Source organism: Apodemus sylvaticus, chromosome 15 (assembly GCF_947179515.1).
Source record: "Apodemus sylvaticus chromosome 15, mApoSyl1.1, whole genome shotgun sequence".
Classification (NCBI taxonomy): Eukaryota; Metazoa; Chordata; class Mammalia; order Rodentia; family Muridae; genus Apodemus; species Apodemus sylvaticus.
This window is the reverse complement of record NC_067486.1, coordinates 63,611,917-63,637,672: the sequence shown is the minus strand read 5'-3', so window position 1 is coordinate 63,637,672 and position 25,756 is coordinate 63,611,917. Positions and strand designations below refer to the sequence as shown.

At 45.5% G+C, this 25,756-nt stretch overlaps 4 protein-coding genes across 19 annotated transcripts in view; 3 read left to right on the top strand and 1 right to left on the bottom strand.

Annotated features, from left to right (window-relative positions):
- The window catches only part of LOC127665816 (golgin subfamily B member 1-like), a 59,257-nt gene extending 43,891 nt beyond the window's left edge, over positions 1-15,366 (top strand). Inside the window, exons 10-17 of the mRNA XM_052158395.1 lie at positions 6,547-6,725; positions 7,692-7,855; positions 8,036-8,172; positions 10,197-10,337; positions 10,575-10,672; positions 11,183-11,317; positions 13,783-13,888; positions 14,078-15,366. Of these exons, the coding sequence (XP_052014355.1) occupies positions 6,547-6,725; positions 7,692-7,855; positions 8,036-8,172; positions 10,197-10,337; positions 10,575-10,672; positions 11,183-11,317; positions 13,783-13,888; positions 14,078-14,212 (1,095 nt within the window). The 3' untranslated portion in view covers positions 14,213-15,366. The remainder of the gene's footprint in view (positions 1-6,546; positions 6,726-7,691; positions 7,856-8,035; positions 8,173-10,196; positions 10,338-10,574; positions 10,673-11,182; positions 11,318-13,782; positions 13,889-14,077) is intronic.
- Positions 1-25,756, bottom strand: part of Eaf2 (ELL associated factor 2) — a 1,192,577-nt gene that overhangs the window by 150,303 nt on the left and 1,016,518 nt on the right. The window lies entirely within an intron of this gene.
- Golgb1 (golgin B1) overlaps positions 1-25,756 on the top strand; it is a 247,039-nt gene that overhangs the window by 56,464 nt on the left and 164,819 nt on the right. The gene's annotated exons all lie outside the window — the stretch shown is intronic.
- Positions 1-25,756, top strand: part of Iqcb1 (IQ motif containing B1) — a 228,264-nt gene that overhangs the window by 113,424 nt on the left and 89,084 nt on the right. The gene's annotated exons all lie outside the window — the stretch shown is intronic.

Below are 25,756 nucleotides of genomic sequence, written 5' to 3'. Positions count from 1 at the left end.
ACCAGTGATCTTAAAATCCAAATCTTGTTTTTCTGGTGTGTTGGGGTATACAGGATTAGTTGCTGTTGGAGAATTGGGTTCAGATGGTGCCATATTGCCTTGATTTCTGTTAGTAACGTTCCTGCATTTGCCTTTTGCCATCTGGTTATCTCTGGCGTAAGTTGGTCCTGCTGTCACTGGCTGGTGCTTGAACTTCCTGTGGGCCTGTAAGACTATTTCCGCATCACTTGATGCCTGGGTTTCTCCTGGCACAGATTGCTGATGTGCCGCCCTACTCTTGGTGCTGTTGGAGCCCTAGTGTGCCTTGTCCCAAGCAATGCTATACTCGGGTTGTCTCTGTGTACATGGTGTTGCCTGTCTGTTCTGCCTGGTAGTAAAGATGGTGGATGCCCTGTGGACCCCCTCCAAGTGTTGATCACTCTGTAAGGCCAACAGCCCAGGACAGGGCTTCTTGGTGGTTTTCAAATGCTCTGCTGATGCTGGTTCTTGAATGCCCCATTTCTACTGAATAGCCTGCTCCTGTCCATTCTCGAGTGAGGATCATGAAGTAGGATCTTTGTCGTGTCAGATGTGGCACAGGTCTACCTCCTCCGATGGAAAGGGGCAGTGATGATTAACGTGCTCCTGCTGATTCTTTAGAGAGTATTAAGTAGTGGGGTCTTCCCTGTGTCAAATGTGGCACAGGTCTCTGGCTGGGCTGGCTGCTTGGTCTCGGGAGCAAAGGTGGTGGTGATCTCGGGCCACAGGGTTCCATCTAACCACGGGGCTCCCTGCAGGACAGGTGTTCCTCTGGCTGAGCTGAGCTGTCAGAGCCTAGATGGTGGCGACCTCAGACTGCAGGGCTCCATCTAACCAAAGGACTACCTGCATGTCAGGCATTCCCCCTGACTGAACTGCAGCACCAAGATGGTGGTGATCTCAGACTGCAGGGCTCAGGCTAACCCTGGGACACCCTGCAGGTCAGATGCTCTCCAGCAGGATACTTGCCCAGATAGCTGTAGAGCTGCCCAGCTCCATCATTGGGAAGGAACCCAGGTAGGCTGTGTCCTGGGCAATCCTTCACTCTGGTGCCCTTTGTGTACCTGGCTGAGCTACTGGCAACCTTGGATTGCAGGGCTCCATCTCCTGATATTTCTAACATCTCCAAAACACCAAAAACATGTCTGACGCCATCTGGATATCTGCACCTCCTTCCCTGCTCTGCTCGACTGGTCCACTGATCCCCTCTCTCTCTCCTCTCCTCACTTCTATTAGCTCTTCCTCCTCTCCCCCCGCCCCCCAATCACTGGCCTCTTACTACATCAATGTGAATGGATAGGAAATAGCTTGCAAAACCTCCTAACAAAGACAAGACCAAATATCAACATGAAGAAAGACCTCAAACTCCACATGGTCAAAAATACAAACACGAGTAAGCAAAACAATATGTTTCCACAATAACCCAGTTATATTAGGCCTTGAGATTTGCAATATAGTGGAAGCAGTAGACAAGAACTTCAAAATATCTATTATGAATACGTTCGAGTAATTTGAAGAGGATATGAGTAAATCCCTTAATGAAGTCTGTGAAAACACAAAGAATTAGTTGAATAAAATATGAAAGCAATTTGAGATGTAAAGGTAGAAATAGAATTGAACCCACCTGCAGATTCTCGAACAGGTTCCTGAAGGGTAGAGTGAGGACCTAGGAGTCAAGAAGCCAGAGAAATTGAGACAAGACAGATTCTGATCAAGTCTTGTTTAATGCAGGTTCACATAGCCACAATATAGTAAAGTGTTTGGCAGCAAAAATTAAAACAGGATGTGGTAAGCAACCAACAAAGATGAACAACTTGGCCTTCACAGAGAATCTAATCTAAAGCATATGTCAGTACACTGTGTCTCATTGAGAGCTCAGGGTACAGTCAGCAGCAATAGTTCCAGACTGACCAGACCACTTCCAGTGACTAATGCCCCCACCTTGATCCTGCTCACGCCTAAGAAAGACATGTCTGACTCCAGTGGTCTCCTATATGCCCCCCTTCTGTAAAATAAGATAAAAGCCAATGGATGAGAGCCTGTCTTAGATTCCGTGGTGCAACCAGCCTCAGATCATATTTGTAGCAGTCACTGAGTGAACATCCAGCAAAGGGATGCCTTCTGTCTTAGCTCAAAAACATAATGCCCCCTGTAAAGCTGTCACCATGAGGATTACCTATCATTGACATATTGTTACCATTTTCAAACTTGATGACTTTTCTTTGCACAGAATCTGCATTGTTTATGAGAGGACTAAACGGTAACAACCTGCTTTTGCGCACACTGTAAATGATTCCAGAATTTAAAGCAGATTATTTAGAAGAAAGCACAGGGCCGGTTACTCAGTGTCTTCATGGTGCCAGCTGAGCCCTTGTACATTCACTAGATCAGGATAGCAAGAACTTAGCTTGTCTTAGAAGTATTGCACAACCCTAACTTGTCAAGAAAGATGTTAAATGTAAAAGGGATTTTTGAAGTCAGTTTTAGTGGCACATCCCTCTAACTCCAGCACCCGGGAGGCTGGTGGTGTGAGTTCAAGACAAGCAGAGATTATGTAGCTAGCTTAAGGCAGTCTGGATGATGTAGTGAGACTGTCTCAAAAAGTTTTAAGAATAACTGTTCAGTCAAAAATTGTTTGCAGTTGAATAATTTTCCAGTTCCTTCTTCCTTCCAATCTTAATTTTCCTCTACTGGAATTGACCCAGAGGCTCATAAATGCTAGGCAAGTGCTTTACCACAGCTCCTTCCCAGTTTCAGTCTGTTTCATTAATTTTGAAACAGGTGGTTGCCAAGCTCCTCATGCTAATGTTGTAAGTCAGGCCTCTCCTCAGCAACCTAGGTAGACACAGTTGCAGACATGCAGCACCAAGCCTGTTTCTGCTCACATTTTTTAAAGTAACTTTTTTCACAAATGTAGAAAGTTGGTTTGACAGATAGCTTGTCTTGTGCCTGAGGGAGTCCTTGGTGGTCCTTGGAGCCCACTGGTCAGCTAGCATAGACTATGCAGACAAGCATCAGGCCAGTGAGAGACTGTCTCAGAAACAAATAAGAAACCCAAACAGTGCCTGCTGCCCAAGCTCAGCATACCATAAAAAATAAATAAATAAATAAATAAATAAATAAATAAATAAATAAAGCCAAACTGTAGCAGCACATCTGTGTGACACTAGTGTCACGAAGAGATGGACAGATTTCTGGAGTCCACAGCCAGCCAGTCAAGCCTGATTGGTGGTCTCCGGGTTCAGTGAACAAGTAACAGACCCTGTATCAAAATATAAGGTAGAGAGAGCTATAGGAAAGGCCTGATGTCAGCCTCTGGTCTGCATGTGCCTTAGCACCAACCCATGTTTCTTACCCTTCCAAGTGCTTTGGCACTTTCACACAGGTCCTTGTGGTATGGTTTCCCCCAACCATAACATTATTTGTTCAACAATAATGCTACTGATATGAACAATAATGTAAATATCTGATATGCATGGTATCTAAAATGCAATCCCTAGGTTGAGAACCACTGACCTACACACACACATGCACACACTCAAAAAAAAATCAGAATTGCTTCCTATAAGGTTATGCATTGTAAACAATGGACACTGTGTTTTGGTCACTCAGCCCCACTTGCACACTTCTTGCCTACTGAATGTTGATGAACCAAGCCTTTTTTAAATAGCCATTTCCCTATTTCTATAACGTGCTGTTATTGATTTCTATAACGTGATACCTGGTTTTATTCTGTCTAACCGTCGAGGTGGCTTACTCAGTTCACATGTCCATCCTTTCCCCTTCAGCATCCCAGGATAAGCTTCTTTACACTCAGCAGGTACAGCAGTGCTGCTCTCCAGTAGACAGTAAATACACTCCTGGATAAACTACGCTGGAACTCTTTCTGTCTTAGGATTGCCCTCCTTCAGAACCTTGTAACTGTAGAGAATGGGTGAGGAGAGAGGATCCCCCTCTTGGTGTGCCACTCAAGACCTTAAGATTTGTCATCATCTTCTCAGCCTCTTGTTCTTAGCACGAAGGCCACCAAGTCACACCTCCTCAGCACACAGAGATCACAGCAAGCACATCCTGCCCACAGTCTTCCTCATCTTCCTCAATTCTTCCTTTGGTGGTCATTCCAGAGCTGGATTCTCTCACCACACTTCCCAGTTGCTCCCCTCTGCCTTGCCTTCCTACTTCCTGAGTATACTTGTCTTAGCATTTGTCCCATGTTCCCTGTACACAAGTACCTCTGCCACTGAGGCATTGCCTCACTTTATCTTCGATTCCATTGGGCGTTTTTGTCCCTGCTATCATGTTCTTTTAATTGACGTTGTTATTTCTTCAATGTGTATGGGTCTGTGTGTCTCTGCACCACATGCATGTCTGGTGTCCTTGGATAGTCTCACACTGTAGTTACAGATATAGGACACCAAAGGGGTGTTGGGAATTGAACTGAGGTCCTCTGGAAGAGCAGATAATGCTCTTAATCACTGAGCCATCTACCCATATCTGCTATTATGCTCTTAATTTGTAAGAGATTCTTTTTTTCTAATTTTTCTGTATTTTTTCTTGTCTCATGGGTAAATTGTCTAATTTGTGGTGCTTTGTTTTGTTGGTTTATGTGTATGTGCCCCTGAGGCATGATATGCAGATAAGGGCATTGGAATTGCAGGGAATTTGAAATTGCCTGATGTGGGACTTGAACTAGGGTCCTCTGGAATTGTAGCGTCCTCTGGAATTGCAGCAAGGACTCTCAACTGCTGAGCCATCTCTCCACCCTGTTATGTTTTTGAAACGGGCTCTTATTATATACAGGGGGCTGGTCTAGAAGGTTCAGAGTAGTCCAGGCTGACCTTGAACTCAGTCTTTCTGCACCAGCCTCTCAAAGTCCAGGTCTACAAGTGTGTGCCTCCCCACTTGCCTCTGACCTCTGACCTCTGACCTCTTCCTCTAGTGAGGTTTCCTTGTACCTTTTTATTGCTGCTGTAGTGTTTCTCATTGCCTGCATTCTCTGTTCTATCTTTAACCAGTGTAGCTTCTTCCTGATACTTTTGTGAATTCCCCTCTCTCAGCAGTTGCTTTTCATCCCTGATGTTAGCCATTCTTTATGTGAAGAGCAATCCTTGTTTCATCTTTGCATGAAGAGTGGAATTTGGGAAGCCCACAGAGGGACTTCCTGGGGATTCAGTGCAGTGTGATCCTGTTGAGTTCATTCATAGTGGTCCCCAGTTTTGTGCCTTGAGTTCCTGCGGGTCTGGTCAGATCTTTGAGAGATATTTCATCTCCTGGATAGAAGGGAACTCTCATCTCCAAGCTGAGGTGGGGATGGCCAGGTGTCACTGGTGGCATGCGTTGTGTCACCATTCACAGCTGATACAGCTGGGCCTGGTATTTTCATGCTCCAGGGGCACATCCTTTTCCTTTTGCAGAGAGTAAACTGGTTGTTTGGTGAGGTTACCAAAAAGTCAGAACTGAGGAGGATTTAGGGTGCAGCTGCTTCTGAGGCAGCTCTGTGAGAACCCTTCATGTCTCAGCCCCTGCCTCCCTCTGACCCATCACCATTTTTTCCAGAGGTTCCTGACGCTGTTAATTCCTGAGCCCTTTAAAGATTCTGCAGAGTAAGTTCTGTTGGTCCTTGACTTCTCTATCACCAGCTAAAGATCCAGCTGTTGCAGATGTGTTTAGTCAGTTACAATTATTCATCTGCTTTTCAGCCTCAAGTATATCACTGCTGCTGACCTTTGTTGGCTTCCTGATACCTTTTAGCATTTGGTACTTTTTAAAAAACCACTGGTGTGGTAGTATTTATGTTTCTGAGTGGGTGAAAGGTGTGTGTGTGTGAGTTTAAGGCTATTGTCTTTCACAGATGGCCCGACATTATTTCTTCATCAAACTTTGAATATTGGGAAAGAGTTTTAAAATAAAATGCAGTTTTGCTAAAGGGTGAGACCTATTAATTTTCTTATGTAATTATCATATTCTTATGAGAAAAAGTACTTATCTTGATTTAGTGGGTGAGGGAGAGACTTAGATGGTCTCACATTCAAGAAACAATAGGGTATCTAAATCTAGAGTCAGGGTATCCTTAACCATGAGGGTGCACATCCTCTCTATTGCGGACATCAGCTCAGCTTAAGACTGGAGTCCACCAGAGATGTGGGTTAGGGATGCGTGCAAGCCTACTTGCCTGATGCCTGAGTTTGATCCCAAGAATTGGGAAACAAGGACAAAACAAGTAAGTAAACAGCAACGGCAGCAACAAAGAAAACCTTGTCGGTGTTCATGCAAGAGAGAGAGAGCAGAATAAGGGTGCAGGCCTAGACAGATTCCATCCAACCATTCTGTAGGTCTGTCTGCTTCAGACCTCAGAGGCCAGTGGGGTAGAAGTGAAAGGAATGGTTAGGCCTGGTGACCCTGACAGCAGCTCCTTGACTGTCTCTGGGTTTCTGGGAAGGTGTTGACAATCCTCTGCACCTGCGGTAGGAACTACTGGTCAGTAAGGAGTAAGAAGTGAGTCACCTGTTGCTCTCCCTCTGGTTAAAGCTGAAGGAACTGAAGAATCTGCAACAGCAGTACTTACAGATGAACCAAGAGGTGACTGAGATCCATCCGCTGAAGGCTCAGCTCCAGGAGTCTCAAGATCAGATAAAGGCACTGCAGGAGATGGAGGAGCAGCTCAGGCAGGAAAACCTCTCCTGGCAGCACGAGCTGCACCAGCTCAGGTACAACTGTAACTTGAAGCATGTTATGTTATGTTATGTTATGTTATGTTATGTTATGTTATGTTATGTTATGTTATGTTATGTTATGTTATGTTATGTTAACGTTTTGTTTGGAAATAGTTATAGAATGCTGCACAACAGTAAAATAGCACTTGAGTGCTTCACCTAGTTTCCCCCAGTGAAAGCCCCCATGCTGCACACTACATGCCACACCCAGCTGTCCTTATGCATAGCAGAGAAGTAGCTGGTGTTCAGTAGCAGTCTCACTCTTTACCAAATTTTGAAAAGAAGTAAATAAAAATAACAACAGCCAATGCTTACTACTCACTGTTTAATGCGTGCCATACTGGGTGTTTGATAAGTGGCTTGTCTCATTTAGCCCTTACAGTAAGGAATAACTAGTTTATTCCCATTTTATTGAAGAAACTTGGTGAGATTAATTTCCTTGGGTCTCATACCTAGTATTTTCAAGAGCCAGAGTTCTAAGTCCTTGAGAGTCGACACTGACTTTAATTCTGTATTGTGGGTCTGACTGCTGAAGGACCGGGATAGGTTCCCATGCCCTGCACAGTCTTGACATCCTCATTCCATACATAGGGACTGCACACGCTGACCCCTACAGTTCTGAAGTTTACTCTCTGCGTGCACACCGGTGCCCTGCGCAGGGTTTTCATGCCCACCTTGAACTGCTCTTTGCCTTTGGAAACACAGCTCTTTGCTCAGATTCCAAATCCGATGCCAGCCTTTCTGTGAAGACTCTGCAGCCCTGCCAGGAGGCATTTTCCTGTGGTGCTGGCACGGCCTTGCTCTCATCAGCTTCCTGGGTGTTTCCACTTAGAGAATCCATTTCACTGATATGTATTAGTTTCACTACATTGCGAATAGCTCAGGGGAATGTTTTGAATATGGAATTCTTCTTCTCTGAGCCGTGAGTGTAGGTGAGCCATTCTTTTCCTCATGGTGTAGAATGGAGAAGAATTCCTGGGAGCTGCATGAGAAGAGGATGAAGGAACAGTACCTTATGGCCATCTCGGATAAAGACCAGCAGCTTGGTCATCTGCAGAGTCTCCTGAGGGAGCTCAGGTCTTCCTCCCAGACACAGATTCTCCCTGCACATGACCAACGACAGGTGAGGCGATCCATACATTTCTACTCAGGGTGCCACTAGCCAAAGGCACAAGTCACTTCTAACTGCCTATCTGCTACCAAGAGGCAAGCCTCCTCCCGGCTCTCTCAGGGGTGATGTAATCTCTTCTAGAGGGAGGGTTTAAGTGTGAGCACTTTTAGAGGCCATTTTAGTGACTTTTGGTCATCCCAAGAGACAACGGCTTTCCTCAATGGGTCCCAAAGCCTTGCTTATGAGACAGAACTTCTCAGGACCCAGCTCAATGACAGCTTAAAGGAAATTCATCAAAAGGAGCTGAGAATCCCGCAGCTGAACAGCAAGGTATGTGTCTCCTGCTAGACTGAAATTCTTTCTTTTTTTCTCTTTCTGGAGATAAGATTTAGTACAGTCACACGGCTTCAGGCACATGTAACTTGGGAAGAAGTTTATATTTCTTATGAACAGAAGTTTATAAGAGCTGCATGTTTATTCCAGAGCAGAGAACACAGCCTACTTTGTCCTTGCCTTTGGCAGGTCTTTAAGAATGATTCAGAGAAACCCATACACTAAAAATGCAGAAGCTTCAGCCCATCTTCTCTGTTAGGAATGCGTAAAGCATCTCCAGCCCATCTCCCATGAGCCATTGTCTTCCAGTTGCTCTCTGACTGGCCAGAGTGTTCTCAATAGCTCCTCCCCAGTCCTGCCTTCTCTAAGAAACCTAGGTGAGTAGTGTCTGCCAGAATTAGAAGTTCTTTTAGGTTGAAACATGAATCCAGAGGTGTGAATGTCCAAAATGGATATTTGGGGTGCGTGGTGCACAGGTCCTATCACCAGGACTCATTTGACATGAGCCAGTGAGGCTGGTCAGTGTGTGAAACCCTGGTGACTTCAGTTTGATCTCTGGATCCCACAGAGGAATGATGGAACCAACTTCTGAAGGTTGTTCTCTGTTCTCCATGTGTGTACTGTAGAATGAATATGCCTACATGCATGAACAGGTCTATAAGTACACACATCCGAACAATAACATCATTCAAAATCGTGAAGATCAGGAGACAGTTTTTCCAGATGAGGAGAAAACCCCACAAATACTAAGTAACCTGCTCTGGGTTTCAAGAGGCCATTCTGAAGTCAGGGCTTATATACATGAAAAGATGGTGTGTTTGCTACACATAGAAAGTACTCATTAGATGTTAAGTTCACCTAACATTGAAATGCCATACATAGCATTGGCCTTGGATTGAAATGAACTGATGAAACAGCCAACCCTGATTTCGTTCTGTTTGGGAGCAGGGTTCACCTCTCATCAACCTGTTTCTAGAAACCCTACCCTCTGTATCTCTTTGGCTGTGAAGATCCAGTGAACACCTCCCAGTACCACCTCAGGTCTTATTCCTCTCTAGTCCGAGGCCCTCTCTAGACATCACCTTTATGACAGCATTTTAAACTGAAGTTGAGCTATTTATAGATTGTAGAATAAGTCATAAGTAGATAACAGCTAAAAATTTTAAATGTTATGTTGAAGTAAAACATAAAAGTAACAGATTAGCATAGCATGGGGTACACTTTTATAAAGTAAAAATGTGTAACAAATACTCAAGGTAAAAAACCAGGGTATTCCACATCCCCACAAGGCCCTCCTCCCCTCTGAGCACAGCCACCCACCTCAGGACTAATGTAAATAGAACCACGTGAAGTGCAAACCACACTGCCATAGCCATTGTCACTCTGGGCCAGAACTAGGTCGCTTCAGGGCTCTGCTGAGAGAAAGGTCCCTCCTCCCTAACCTCAGTCGCCCACCCACTGGTTAGACAAGCACAGCCATTTGCCTGCTGAGTGTCTGGCCACATTGGGCACTGAGGACTCCCACAGGCCTCTCTGGAAACCTCCAGTCATTTGAGCTCCTCTCACTCTCTGTGGGTCCCATCTCACTAAAGAACTGGAGTGACCTGAGTGAGATAAAACCACGAGCTGTCACAGTGGCTTCTCCCTAAACACACACCTTAAGGTGAGCTTGGTCTCTGGTTATATTGAGCTCTGGGGCTTGGTTTCTATAGTAATTTAAGCATGGACCTGGCCTACTGCCCTCTGCTTACATTCCTGGAATAGCTTGTCCTAAGTGAACTATTGTTAGGGGTTTCTGCTCATAGACCTTGGCACCACTAAAAATGGAAGTTCCCTGCTACTCTTCCAGAATTATTTTCATTTTGTTGTTGAAACATTTAGACATTTTTCACTTAGAAAGAAACAAACTGTGGCATGATTCAAGGGTAGGTAGAACTCAGGTGGTGAAAGCTCAGGCCAGTGGACTAAGAGCACTGCTCACAATGTCCTGGGGGCAGCACTTACCTTCTCCCCCACCTCAGTTCTCTCAGCTGCTGGAGAAGAACATCCTCTCCGCCCAGCTCAGCGATGCCAGCCAGAGCCTCCGAGAGCACCAGCACCACTACAGTAACCTCTCCAACCACTGTGCCATCCTGGAGGAGCAGGAGCAGAAGCTGCAGGCGGTAAGGCAGGGAGAGGCTGGGACGGTGATGGGAAGAGGGAATTACGGTGGTTATGGGATGATACCTAAGAAAAACAACCAAACAAATTCCTAATGACAGGAGGACAGAGCTCAGAGAGATGGTGGGAACGTAGCTAGGGACTGTCCCTTCCCTCTGCTGTGGAACAGGGTTTCAGTTTGCAGGCATACAGTGTCTTGAGAACTTCCCTCATAGCTACTAAGCTGCTGTTTGTTCTAGGGGAGGCTAAATGGAGATGCTGCTCCAGGAGCACCCCAGAAAAATGATGAAATTAACAGAAGGAGTGAACCTGAGACCACAGGGGAGGTGCAGCCAAGGTAGGAGGAGCAGGCTATACCCTCCAGAAATCCCTGGTGCAAAGAAATTGGGTGGTAAAGGAGAGAGGGTAATGGGACTAAATATGACCAAAATACACATTATCTACACGTAAGGAAATGTCCTAATGAAACCTGTCATGTGTGATCAGTGTATGCTGTTTTAAAGAAATTAGGTTATAATCGGTGGAAATAGAGTTCACCCTGTGCACTTAATATGCCCTATTATCTGACTAGTGTCACAGAAGTAATGTAGGAGGGTAACACACCCAGCAGGTTGTGTGAAGGAAGTGAGCAGTGGTTCTCACACAAGTGCATATGCACACAACACTACAGAGGCCGCAGTTAAAACTGTTCCACAGCCTCACATCTCCCCGTGGGTGTTGTTGCTCTGTTTGCCCTGTGTGCCTCCATGGTAGTCTGTGTGTCTGGAGACACACTTGCAGCCTTGGGAGGCTATGTTATAGACTGGGTTCTGCATCATCCGTGCCCTTTATTTGCCTTTTACCCCAGCTTTTCTGAAGCCCAGCAGCAGCTGTGCACCAGTAAACAAGAGCTGAGCGAGTTACAGAAGCTGCTGGAAGAAGAGCGAGACGGAAGGCTGACTGCTGAGAACGCACTCTCCCTGGCCAAGGAGCAGATCCAAAAGTAGGTGTGGGCCGGCCCTTCCTGCTCATGCCTCACCTCCTGGCCTTGCTCTTGTGCCTGTGCCTTTCTGTGGCCAGGCTCAGGGTGAGTTGACATGTTCACCATACAAAAGCAGGGCCCCCTGGAGGTTCAGAGGCCTGCATCCACAGGCAGTCACTCCTAGGGCTCAATAATATGTCTGCCATGCATATAAGGCAAGTACGCTGTGAAGTTGTTTCACTCTAGCCCACAGCTATGTGAGGCACTTGTTGGATTCTTGTATCTCAAAGTCTCTGTCTTTGCATGGGGGGAGGGGTTGGGAAACAACGTCCGAGGACCTTAGATGTCTTGATTTATTGTCACTCTCTACCTTATCCCCTTGAGATGGAGTATCTCATTGAACCTGATATTTGCCATTGTTAGTGACCAGCAATCCTTTAGCCATCCTCCTGCCTCCATAGTGCTGGGGTTACAGGTGTGACCAGTCAGACCAGCTGTTACATGGCCTCTGGGGACCTCAGTGCAGATTGTCATGCTTGCAACCCAAGCACTGTTAGGCACTGGGCCATCTCCAGGGCCAGTGTCAGATTCTTTAAAGAATCAAATAGAAGAATTCTAATTACCTTATATACCTCATACCAAGACATTTGGTTGTTTGGTTGTTTGGTTGGTTTTGAGACACAGTCTCTCTGTGTAGTCCTGGCTGGTCTCAAACTTAATTTGTAGACCAGGCTGACCTTGCACTCACAGAGATACACCTGTCTCTGCCTCTGCCTCTGCCTCTGCCTCAGCCTCTGCCTCTGCCTCTGCCTCTGCCTCTGCCTCTGCCTCTGCCTCTGTTTCTGTCTCTGCCTCTGTCTGTCTGTCTGACTCTGCCTCCTGAGTACTGTGACTGAGCCAGCACACATAGCTAGCCAACTGAAATTTTACAGACTGTAACCTAAGGAAGAATAAAATGTCCCTTAAGAAACAGTATGTGACTGATTTATGGACAAACACACTGCCTAAGCCTGACCTACCTCTAACAGTCATAGGCTTTGCTGGAACCTTTACTATTTCTGCAAGGGCAGGCCACTGTGTCTGATGTCTCTTCCCTCATAGCAAATGGCACTGGGTGCATTACTGCCTTCCTGCAATGCCTTCCCCAGGGAGCAGGTCTTAGGTGAGATTTCCTTCTTTCCTGTCCAGTATAGTCACCGCTGCAGTGTTTTCAACATCTGTGTATAGGTGGCTTTGGGCGTGTGCTCTGCAGGAGCACGGTGCAGCATGGTGTGGTGGCCTTGCAACGATTTCCAGGCCTCTTTGTTCATGTCCATTTCTATGCCACTTATGAAATTGTTTAGATCTATGAAACCTGGCCCTTGAGGTCAATTCCCCTCATCTGGACACCTTGAGACAGCTTAGTCAGGATGACTCTGAAGACTGTGTCTGAACCACAGCAATTAAGGTTAGCCCCTCCTACTTTCCTCCTGGCAGAGAGTAGAATGGAGAGCAGGTGACAAACTGAGGATGGGCCACCTAGACCCAGTTCATTTCCACTCTGCTGAAGAATGGAGTGGCCCACAGAGAAAGGAAGCATTCGACTGCTAGAGTCCCTGTGTGGGGAAGAGACATGCAGAGGAGAGGAACTGCATCCATCCCACTCCAGTGAAGACCTGTGGTTTGGGGCTGATGAATGATGAGCTGTGGCTTTGCCCCTTTGTCCTCAGAGGCCACTGAGTAATGGCAGTGTCTCCTTAAGGGAGAATTTCTAAATGAATTCATTCATGAACAAGTCAGCAGACAGAGAAACAGAAAGCTGCTAAGGCTTCTTTTTTTTTTTAATTGACCATAATCTTCATTTACATTTCAAATGCTAAAACCATACCTGGTTCCCCCCTCCCTGAAATCCTCCAACCCCTCCTCCCACCCCTGCCTCCAAGTATATGCCCCTCCACCCAACCCACTCCCACCTCCCACCTCCACCGCCCACCCCAATTTCACTTTAAGGGCCCTAAAGAATTTCTTAAGTGCTTTTGCGTGTTATACATTTAAAAAAGAAAAAGGTACCAATTGTGACAGTGCCTGCCTGTAATTCCAGCCCTGGGAAGCAGAGCCAGGATTGTAATTTCAAGACTATTCTAGACTGTATAATAAGTCTCTTCCTCTAAAAAAAAGGAGCAAGGGGAGAGAAGAGAGGAGAGGGGGTGAGCCTCTGAATCAAGGGTGCCATAGAGAGGGAATAAAGAACACGAGTCACAAGACAAACAGGTATTCTGCTTCCTGCTGCTGCTCATACCGTCATGGACAAGACACTAAGACACAAGACCACCCTTTGAACTGGAAGTACTCAAGCCAGCATCCTAAATAGGCAGTCCCCTTTACTACTGTGAGGGCCAGGTCTATGGGGAGGAGCCTTTACTGACAGTCCCCTAGGCCACTTTCCTGGAATGACTAGGAAGAATCACATGCAGGGGACCCATGTTGTTTGTTTTTCATCAATACAGGTTGGAACTTAGCGAATGGGATTCGGCCCGGACTCACATCATTGGTGCCTGTGGCTCTCAGGAGCAGGTGCTGTTGATGGATCTCCCAGGCAGCAGCTGTCGAAGGGTAAGATGAGGACCTGGGGCTGACTCAGTGCTGTGGGGATGGCCTTCAGGTGTGGAGGTGGGCTATGGTGGAGATGTCCAGCCACTGAGGAGACTGTCTCCCAAGATGCCCCTCTACTTAGAGGCTGGGATCAGTATTACTGTGTAGGGGAAGAACTCTGATTTCACGTGGTTTGTTTGTGCATTTCAGACCCGGAGCAGTGCGGGATGGAAGCGGGTCCTGCGTTCACTCTGCCACTCCCGGACCCGAGTGCCACTGCTTGCAGCCGTCTACTTCCTAATGATTCATGTTTTACTGGTTCTGTGTTTTACAGGCCACCTATAAACTTGTTACTTGGTCACAACTCTTGAACTTGTAGTTCCTTCATCTCTAGTGTCAGGATTGTCGATTCCACAGCAGCCTTCTCACTTTCAGCCTATCCTCCTCCTCTTAGAAAGTGCCTGTGAAAACAGAGGTGGCTGTGAGGACAGGCGGGCCTAAAGGCCTGCAGCATCCGCTCTCCTTAAACACGTGTGCTGGGTCTGAGCAGCTTCCCAGATGTGCTGTGCTCACACGTGCGTCTTCAGATGTTGCAGATCCACATCCTCTATGGTGGTGGTAGGTGCTGAGAGGCCTTGCAGCGATGCCAACAAGAGGGTCCAAATAAACGCAGTAATCTGGAATTCAGTATCACTTTCCTTGGTAACCTGCTTTGCCTCGTTGCCTGTATTTTCTGCTGCCTCAGGAGGAATGCAGAGTCGTGGGCAGTGAACGCATTGTCCCATAGGACATGTGAGCAGTCTGTGGAGACTCAGGTGGGAGCTGGAAGGCTCCCAGGCTCCAGCTGTTGGATCTCAGGGAGGAAGGCATTTTCTTCCTGCCTGTTCCATCGCCAGCAGAGGGAGGGTTTGTTGCTGTGGATTGTCAGGACTAGACCCCATCGCTTATGCCTTCTGTCACATGTAGACTAAGGTATTAACTGGCCAGTGCCTTCCCTTGCACCAGAAGGTAGGAAGAACTGGTGATGGACAGCAAGGTTCAAATTCTATAGTCCTATTTTCTGGATGTGCCTCCATAGAGATTTTAAGACGGTGTCGGAAGGCCAGTGGGGCCATGCCAAGGTGAACTGTTATCAGGTCTGAGTTACCACATCACAACTAGCCTCAAGAGCTATGAAGCTACTGCACTGCTGTGCTTGGTTATTCTGTCTCCAGTGCCATTGTCACCCACCTCTGGGAACAGGGCTGAGGCAGTGGAGAGAGAAGGTGAGGCTCCTGAATCCAGTCCTGAGAGCGGTGGCGAGGAATGGATGGATCCCACTGTGTCAGTCCTCCCCTTTACGGACATGATGTGCTCCCTTCCTGGTCTCACCCCCTCAAGAAGAGAAAACTGCTGGGCTCACTGATCAGCCCTTTGTTCTGTGGTGATTAAATTTTAGTCACAACATCCCAAAAACTGTCCTCAACTACTGTAAAATAATAAAGTTATTTTCAGAATAAGGAATTGTGTGGGACTCTCTGTTAGCACAGATGTTACATGCCTGTATTTGTACTCCGTGGGGAGGGAGGGAAGGAGGATTGGTTACTGGAGTAGAAAGTTTTGAAACTCCTTCATCTCACAGGCCAGCATCACATGGCTGTGAGCATCATTCTGGCCTCAGCTGCTGGAGCCAAAGGAGATGAGGTTGTTTAGAAAATCCATCCTGAGATTGACTTAAAGGAGCAGAACCATAGGATGTGAATTTGTGAAGCTAATGTATAGTACTGAGAAAACATGTCGGCCTGGAGCTCCTATAATAAACTGCCTCATGTGTTTGCATCGTCCATCTCTCGTGTTTTCAAGTCCGTTTCTCATGTATGCTATCCTCAGAATGGAGTGGGGGGGGGTCTCCCCAAAAGGACGTCCTACATTTTGTGGCCTGTACGGGGAAATTGGTGGAACCCAGGAACCTCGAAGACCCCTTGGAGGTACTTCTGTGTGTGTGTGTGTGTATGTGTGTGTGTGTGTGTGCCAATGATGTTTTTGTCCTAAATGTCCTGAGTGTCTGAGTGTGGCGCCTCTGTGTATGTGTCTTGGTTTCTGTTTGTTACCAGAAAGGAGTGGAAGCAGAATCCCACTCCGTGGTTCTTTTGCAGCTGCCGCTGCGAGCTGTAAGGTCCCAGCAGCTGCGGAGGGAGACATCCTAGAGTCCCGCAGGCTGCAACCCTGGAGGATGCTCCAAGGGTGAGAGACAGTCAGGAGGGCCTGACTGTAGTTTTCCGGAATGAAGGGGACGGAGTACTCCTTCTACTGAGAGAAGGGAGTGGAAATGGAATCCCACCCCATCAGCTGATCTGGTTACTTGTCAGTTTTGTGTGTCTTTGTCTACAGTTTGACCACTAGAAGGTGCCGCAGTTTGTTTTCTGTCTGTCTCACCATTTGTCAAGGTCTGAGTCTATAAGCCTGTCTGAGAGCTTTTGGTTTTGCTTGCAAGCTTCTGGGGCTCGGGAGCCTGTCTGGTGCGGGGAATTCGACTGGCAGCTGCTAGAGTCGAGACCGCGGGGGTCTGGAGGAAACTGGACCCTGGAGAGAGCTGAATAAGGCTTTCCTCCCTGCAATTTGTGCAGGAGCACCTGATGTCCCCTCTGGGGGCAAATTGTGTGATTTTCCTTGCTCTATGTTCTTGAATCTAGAGGCCTGATGGTGGCAAGGTCAGGCTGGCTCTCTATGTAGTGTTGTTTTATATCATGTTTTATGTTCTTGGACTTAGATGGACAATAATATTTGGACTTTGGACTGAAAAACAACTTTCTCAAGTATGCCAAAATCAGGTCATGTGACTCAGAACAACTCAAAACACAAGGAGAGGTCAAAATAAGGGAGACCTCCAAAAGACTGGATTCTAAAATATTAAATAAAAAAATCTGTCTTTATGATACTAAAATCTTGTTTTGAGATTTACATTACAGAAAATAGCACTCCCCTTCATATCTCAACATTCATGTTCAGATTGAAGAAACAGTCTTTCTAGAGAATATAGAAATTGTCAGATTCCAAATGGAGAGAAAATAAAATTAATTTCATGTGATAAAAATCTTTATAATTGTTATTAAGTTCAAGGCATAAGTTCTTATTTGATACAATCTTTTAAAACAAAATCAAGGTTTTCATTGTTATAAATACTAAATTTGAAAGTACAGGATTTACACCCAGTTCTTTGTTTATTACCAATCTGAGGTGCTTAAGCCTATGAGTTTAGGGCCAAATAGAAGTTTAAGGCTCTGAGTTTATTGTTAGGGTGTTTTCTAAGTTTTAATCAGAAGTAGCTGAAGATACTTTAACAGACAACAGTCCATATTACTTTACATAGATAGTTGGTTTTCAAAAAGGTAAAAAATCCATAGAATATAATGTTTAAGTCTTAGAAGCTATGTTAAGCTTTCTATATATTATTTTTTGTTAATATTGGTCACTCTTAGATTTCTGATGGTATCAGCCCAAGCTGTTTAATCCTGAGAAAGCTGATATAGATTTAAATAAATGATTTTCAGATGACATAAATTTTAAAGCCAGGACATGAGTCAATTCTTACAATGTTAATTTTTAAATGCTAATTCTGACAGTCTTTTAAAATAATGATGAAAAGGGTTCTGTTTCATTGACAGAGATGATAAACTAAGTGTTATGCCTATCTTATAGTTTATAGTTTACAAAATGGTAATAATTATGCTCAATTGATATTTAGAGAAGACCTGAGACCACCTATCCTGATACCATGGTAACTCTCTCACTAAGGGTATATTTCTCAAAAGAGTAATTAATATCTTTGGGACTGTTTTATTTGTAATCCAAGAAGCCAAGAATATTACTCCCTCAGACAAAAGGTAAGAGGCACCTGAAAGACCAACACCAGACTCCATTGCCAGGTCTGGAGGTCATGGCAGCCCACAAATTTGACCAAGGTATGTAAGGTTAAGCAGGGACAAGATGAGTCACCTGCAGCTTTTCTAGAGCAGCTCATAGAGGCATTCTGTCAACATCTATGCTATGAATCCAGGGGCAAGGAATATAAAGCTATTATATTATGACAATAGCTTTTATAGATGGGGCTAATAGAAATATCAGAAAAAAGCTTCAGAGGCTAGAGGGATTTGGTGCAGGTTGCTGAGAAGGACTATGAATGTGGAGAGGGCATAGTGAAGGGATAGAACCTTTAGAAGATGGTCTTTAAAGATGGAGTCTAGTAAAAATGGGGGCAAGTGACGAGCAGTTTGGAGGCAAATGGAAGAGCTAGTTTGCTCCTTCAGCTACATTTCCTTGCCTTAAAAATAAAAAGTCTATAGAGATATTTACTACAGCTTGCTGAGACAGGGAGACAGAGGAAGAGAAGAAACAGAAAAAAGAAAAAAATGACAGAGAAGGAAGAAAGCTATAGAGAATCCTGGCTATAATAGTTAGAAAAAGAAAAAAAGGGAGACAGAAAAGGACCAGTGTGCATACTGTAAGAAGAGAGGCCACTGAGCCAGAGTGTGCCCTAAGAGATAGAAGCCGGGAACAGGAATTCCCAGGTCTTGGGAAAAGTGCACCCAAATGGCAAACCCAGGTGTTAGCCCTGGGTGAAGACAGCGACTAAGGGAGATGAGGTTTCTAACCACCTCCCCCAACCCAAGATAACTGTGGAAAAAAAGAGAAACCCACTCAGTTCTTGGTGGACACAGGAGCTCAACACTCGGTCTTCCAAGCCAATGGCACTGTTTCCAAGAAAAGATCTTGGGTCCAAGAAGCTACTGGCACCAAAATGTATTCATGGACTACCTGAAGAACAGTGGACCTAGGGATGGGATGGGTAGCCCATTCATTTAGGGTCACCCAAGACTGTTCCTACTCTCTGTTGGAGTAAGACATACTCTCCAAAATGGGGGGGAGAGCGCAGATATGCTTCCTGCTCAATGGGCTACAGCTAACTGGCCCAAAAAAAAGGGACTGACCCCTGCTGAAAGTCACTACAGACAGGAGCAGTTTTCTCCATGATGGACAGAAATAAGCAGGTGCTGCTATGATGGACAACACAAATGTCATTTGGGTAGAAGAATCTTTACCCCCTGGCATGTCAATGCAGAAAGTGGAGCTTGTTGCCCTCACCAAGACCTTGGAACTTGGAACCAGCAAGAAAATCAACAGCCATATAGATAACAGGTATGCCTTTGCTACAGTCCACGTTCACAGGAATATATGCGAAGAGGACTGCTCACATCAGAGGAAACCAACAGGAAATCTTGGACTTCTTAGATGTCCTAATGAAGTCAGCCACTGTGAGTATTCACTGCCCAGGACATCCAAAGGGAAAAGACTCAATGGACAATAACCAGGCAGAGCAAGTGGCTCCAGGAATGGATATGCAGGACCCTATACTGGTTATGGGTTTGTAAGACACAGCCACTGGGAAATAGAACAAAATTAAGGAACAGCCTCAATTAAAAAAAAAAAAAAGACTGAGATTGCTAACCACCCTACCAACTAATACCAAGAGAAGGTGCACACAAGAAGGGAGAACTATACTCCCCAGAATGTAAGCCAAAGACTCACTAGGCCAAATGCACAGATGGACTCATTTAGGGGATTAAAAACCTTGTCCTGGCAGTTAAGGGACCAAACGTATATATTTATGACTCAGGTTTTAGGCTAGAGAGATAATAGAACAGTGTAAGATATGCCAGCAAGTAAATGCTTATGCAGTAAAGAGTAAACAGGGCAGAAGACCTAGAAGAGAATAGCTTAGAGTACATTAGATTTTATAAAAGCTAAGGCAAGAAAATATGGTTATAAAATACCTTCTAGCATTTATAGACAATTTCCTCTAGATGGGTTGAGACTTTCCCCAATAAGCAGGAAACAGCTGCCAAGGTTGAAAGAAATTTTCCCAAGTTTCAGAGTGCCCAAGATAATTAAATCAGATAATGGTTCTGTTTTTGTTTCTAAGGTAAGTCAGACATTGACAGCGATATTGGGGACTAATTGGAAAAATTATTAGACTACTGTCCCCAGGGCTCAAGACAGGTTGAGAAAATAAACAAAATCCTATTTGAGACCTTAACTAAATTGACCTTGGAGACTGGCTCAGGCTGGGTGGTGCCTCTCCCCTTGGTTCTGAACAGCCCCTACCATTTTAACCTGATCCCCCTAGAGCTCCTCTTTGGTACCCCAACTCCTTTGGTGTCCACTGGGCCCTCCTAGGAGGTGTCCCACACTATATGATTTGCCTTAAATGCTCCAGGCATGCCAGAGACTCCTCATTGCTTCCAGATAGGTGACTAGATCTATATATAAGAAGGCTTCAGGAACAGTTGCTGAAACTCTGATGAAAGAAACCCTCACCAAATTGACCACAGAGACTGGTGTTAATGATTAGATAGCTCTCCTATCCATTGTGCTCTTCAGGCTTTTGTTCTCTAGGCTCAAGGTGCTCGAGTGGGTGAGGCAGCGAGCATAGAAGCAGCTCCAGGAGACCTACTCAGGAGGAGACTTAGAAGACCCACATTGTTTCCAAGTTGGAGATACGGTCTACTTTAGATGCCACTGCGCAAAAAATCTTGAGACTTGGTAGAAAGGCCCTTAATACGGTCTACTTTAGATGCCACTGCGCAAAAAATCTTGAGACTTGGTAGAAAGGCCCTTATCTTGTACTCTTGACCACCCTGCTTTCTGCTTTGATGAGACCCTTTATAATTTTACTCCTTTTGCTTACAATTAGAACCTGTGTGATAAACAAGTTAATAGTTTTTATTAGGGAACATATAAATGCTGTACAGATTCTTATGCTATGCCAGCAATATCAGAGATTAGGGCAGGACAATCCAGAATATATAGAATCAGAGATTTAGTTCTATAGTTCTAAGATTAGAACTCCTAACAAGAAAAGAAGAGGGGAAATGAAGGGAGTTGGAACTTTTCAGAATCCATAGTTGAGGCAGCAAGCAGACTTAGAGCCTGGGCACACTGGACAAGCTTAAAGCAAGGTTGTGGTTGAGTCTTTCCACAAACAGACTGGCCATAAAAGATAAGGGGCATGCCTGGGCAATCTCCTATGGGTCATACACCATCTGGACTGGAGACTCCTGTCTCCTGTCCCTTGGATGCAGTTTACTAATATCAAAGTGACCTTCCTGCTAACAAAAATAAACTGCCCTCCTACATTGCTGACGGCTGGATCTGCACGTATGCCAAAAAGCCCACCCTGCGTGCCAGAATCCCTCACCAATGTTTGTTAGTTACAGCAAATCATGTGTAACTACGCCAACCCCCCTGACTTTTCCTATATAAACCCCTAACTTTTGAGCCTCAGGGTTGACTCCTCTGTCTCCTGTGTGAGATACGTGTCAGCCCGGAGCTCCGATAATAAAATGCCTCATGTGTTTGCATCAAGTTGGTCTCTCACATTTCCCTGGGTGTATGCTATCCCAAGAATGGAGTTGGGGTCTCCTCAAAAGGAGGTCCTACACTACCACACCTACCTGCCTTGTTGTGAATTCTTTTACTATCTTAGCTGCAACTGTCCTGTGTAGGACACAGAACAGTTCTCCAGCATTCTTGATCCTGTCTTAACTGGTAAGGGATTTGTCTCCATGGCCATTCTTGTAACTTTCCTGGGACCTGAAATACTTTGCAAAATACTAGACACAGAAACACTTAACCCTTTTAAGCACCCCAAGTATAAGGAACTGACTCAAACTTCAGGAAGTAAGCTTGAGGACAGTGTGGCAGGAAATGAAAGAAAACAGAACTGAAGCAGCTGCTCGGTTACTTGCCCTGAGGTGGCAGCTGCTGGAGGAGATGCCTGGTATGGACTAGAAGAGCCAGAGCTCCTGTAACCAGTGAAGGTGGGTGCTCTTAGCTGGTGGGAGGGGGGCTTGGGGAGTGCAAGGAAGTATGGAAGAGAAATCTACATAGCACTTAGTCCTTGTTGTGGGAGGTCTTTGCTAATAGGTGTTGAATTGTTGATAGTCATAAGGACTATTGATGATCTACTCAGCCCATTCTAAAGGGCTGGCTGCCCCAGTGTGCTAACCTGAAGGAGACCCATGGGAGATGACAAAGTGTGCCTTTGTGTGGCCTAGGCAGGGACACTGCACATGGGAAAGGAAAGGGAACCGGATTTAACCACCTATGAACACTGTTGCTGAGCCAAGTGCTTTTAGGGGCCAAATGCAAAGATGATGTTCAGCTGAGGAAACTCTGTTTGTGGGACTCCCAGAATGTTACAGAGGGAGCATTGGATCAGCTGTGTTAGCTCCTTAATTATTTAACATTGGGGAACAATATCACAACAATCAGTGATTTGCCCAAGGAAGTTAATATTGATGGATTGCTTAGTCTAGTCTCTGGCTAAGTAGTATAGACTCTGTGTGTGGGTAGGTGGGTGCAGACAAGTGTACACAAGGGGAGGCCACAGCAGGATGCCAAATGTCATCCTCTACAGCTCTCTGCCTCAGTGCCTTGATGCCAGGAGCCATTCTCACATAAATCTTAAAACCTCCACTTTTCAGCCATCTTACATGCTCAAGCCTACTTTTAGAAGGAAAAATATTAGCTTTCAGGTTTGCCAAATAGAACGGTGGTCAGTACATACAGAGCTCATCTGAGTTGGTTAGAACAAACAGAGCTCTCCTGCAGGTTACTATAGCAATCTCTTTCCACTTAACCTCCTCATGCTCATTTTATCTTGCCAGCTTCCTTGAAATCCAGCCAGCTTTGTCATGAAATTCTGAGAGAAAATTCTGAGAGACTACTTCCTAGAGACAATGTTTTTTAGAGACAATGTTTGCTCCCTGAGAGACTGTTCCCCAGAGGCAATGTTTGCCTCCTCATACCCCCTCCCTACATCCTGCTTGCTTTCCTTTATATTGCAGTGTGCAAAACAATAAAATTTGACAGCTTGATCAGAATCCTGTCTTGCTGTCTATCTCTTGCATCTCTTGTCCCCCATTCTCCCCTAGGTAGTCCAGGGAACCCTGTTGACTGTCCTTCAGGTCAGGACACCTTGAGACAGGATCCCCCACTGAGTGTGATTATTTCAGCTGTCGGAATGGGAAGGGAACTCCCAGAATCCACCTGTCTCTGCTTTCTCAGACTGGGCTTAAAGGCTCATGCAGCCAGGCCTGGCTTTTTCTTGGGGGTGTGCTAGATATTTGATCTTAGATCCTCAGAACAAGGATTCTTACCTACTGTATTAGTTTGGGTTCTCTAGAGTCACAGAAAGTATGGATAGTCTCTATATAGTTAGGGAATTTGTCAATGACTTACAGTCTATAGCCCAACTCCCCAAAAATGGGCGGCAGCAGCTGTGGATGAAAGTCCAAGGATCTAGCAGTTGCTCAGTCCCACGAGGCAAGCAGGCAAAGATGAGTGAGTAGATCTTCCTTCTTCCAATGTCCTTATATATCTCCAGCAGAGTATGTAGTCCAGATTAAAGGCTGTAGGTCTCCAGCAGAGGGTGTGGCCCAGATTAAAGGGGTACACCTCCATGCCTTTAATTCCAGATGATCTTGAACTCGGAGATCTCCTTGTTTTAGCCACTATGCTTCAAGATCTCCATACCAAGATCTAAATCAGAAACTTATATCTGAGCCTCCAAATTAGGATCATAGGTGAGCCTTCCAAATCTAGACTGTAGTTCATTCCAGATATAGTCAAGTTGACAACCAGGAATAGCCACTACACCTACTGAGCCCTCTCCTCAGCCCCTCAGCCCCTCAGCCCTTTAGTGATCTTTGATATACACATTGGAAAGTTCAGAATTCACTACTACACTTGTCCAAAGATAGCTGGTTGATGGAGGGAAGACATCAGTTGTGGTATCTGGTCAGTGCCTCTGACAGGACCAAGCTTTGCTCGGTTGTTTGCTCCACTCTAGCCCTGTTTGAGCTCTCCTCTCCCTTCTGTTCTGACTATCTTCTTTCCCTTCTGCCTTCCAGTACATCCCTGCAGGTTCTGAGCAATGGCTCAGAATGTTTCTGGTGATGTTATCTCCCATCATAGGTCTCTGGTACCACTGCCAGAGGCTACAGATCTGACCCAGAATGGAATTTCCTGTATCCTGACATCCATTTGCCATCTCTAGCTATTCCTTAAGGTCATTCTGATCTTTTGCTCACTGGGCTCCTGATTTCCCTTAGAGTGGCATGGGCCATGAGTACATTGCTGATGTGGAGAAACACTCATCTCAGACTGATGCCACCAGAGGCTTTGGAGGCAAATATGGAATTGAGAGGGACCAGGCAGACAAGGTAGGTGACAGCTTTCTCCCACTACCATGCTACTTAAACTACACGGGCCTTGCCAGCACCCAGCAGAGACGACCATTGTTTGGTAGTGGTCAAGTCTCATGGCCTCTCTCTCTCAGCAGGTTTGTGGGTGCTAATGCAGGGGGTGTGTGCTGAACATCAAATCATCCACTTACATTCAGCAGGGCTCCGGTTCTAGTACAGATATGGCCTAGCAGAGGAGAGGCCCAGGGCTCATCAGCACAGCATCATTTGGTCACTCACAGGCTAAGATCATTAAATGTGGAATAAGACATCTTTAAGGCATTAGCAGAGAGAAGAGAGAATTTCCAAAATAAGCAAATATGCCAGTCCATTAATTAGGATGGCAATACTTTGACAAGCTGGAGAAACAAACAATAATCCATGCAGCTGGAGTGTTGCTAGAGGCTCATGTGTATACAAGGATAATTTTAAAAAGGAAAACACAGGACTGAGTGAGTACAGGCTGATACAGTGGGAAGGGAAGGGCTGGTGGCTTTTAGATGCTTTAAATTATACCTTATGATATCAGACTCTGAATGCTCCCTCATGGTACAGGTTTGAGTCTCATCTGAAAGGAGAAGAGAGATGGGGAGGGGAATCGAGAGGAGAAAGAAGGAGCCACCAGGCAGAGTGATAAAGAAGAGATGCAGAAGTGAGGAATGGGGTAGGGAATCTTCAAACCCGGTTAAGAAGTGGTTGATGATGATGATGGTGATGGTGATGGTGATGGTGATGATGAAGATTGCCAGCAGTTGTTAATTAAGTAGGACTTAATCCAAACTGCTAAGTAATTGTTTGAAGAAAATACAGCCAAAACAAAATCAAGAAAATTCAAAATATGCTGCAAAAGAAAGTAAAAGCATAGAAGACATGCTAAAATTCATTAATATCATGTGGCACATGAAAGGTTCTATAAACAAGAGAGAATTTCTTGTTAAGTTTTGGCTCCTCCTGGTCCTCTTTGCCCAATCCCTATTGTTAGTTGTTACTTTACAAGCACAAATTGCATCACCTAAGCAACCCTTGTGTCTATAAATAAAGACTAAAGGCTGGGGAAGAAGCTCCGTGGGAAGCATGCTAGCCTGGGGTCAGGTTCTACCCCAGCACCTCATTAACCAGGCACATGGTTCATACAAACACCCAGGAGGAGGCAGATGATTAGAGTTGTGCTAGCTCTCCTTCCACAGGTCCATTTGTCCATCAAGTAGAATCACAGGATGAGAACCGATGCAGCTGATCACTAGTGAGATTCACTGCAGCAGAGCTAGCACATGGCTCCCAGAGCCAGAACTCCCTGCATAATGAACAGGCATGTACCTAGAGAGGCAGCAGCATCTGCTCCCAAAGAGTTTGGGCTTATAGACTTGTTAACAGGCTGTGGAGCAAAGCTTGTCTCCATTTCACCTTCTAGAACTGGTCTAGGCAGGATGATGTTAGTGGTTATGTCATTTTAAGTGACAACAAGGGCCTGACTCGGTGAGACCTTGGTGGGGAACTTTGAAATCACAGAGAAGAAAGCCCACAGAGTCCACAGGGCCTCATTGTCAGTAGCCCACAGAGTTGTGGAAACTGGGAAGAAGTAGCCTTCTGTCCTGAAGTTTGACCA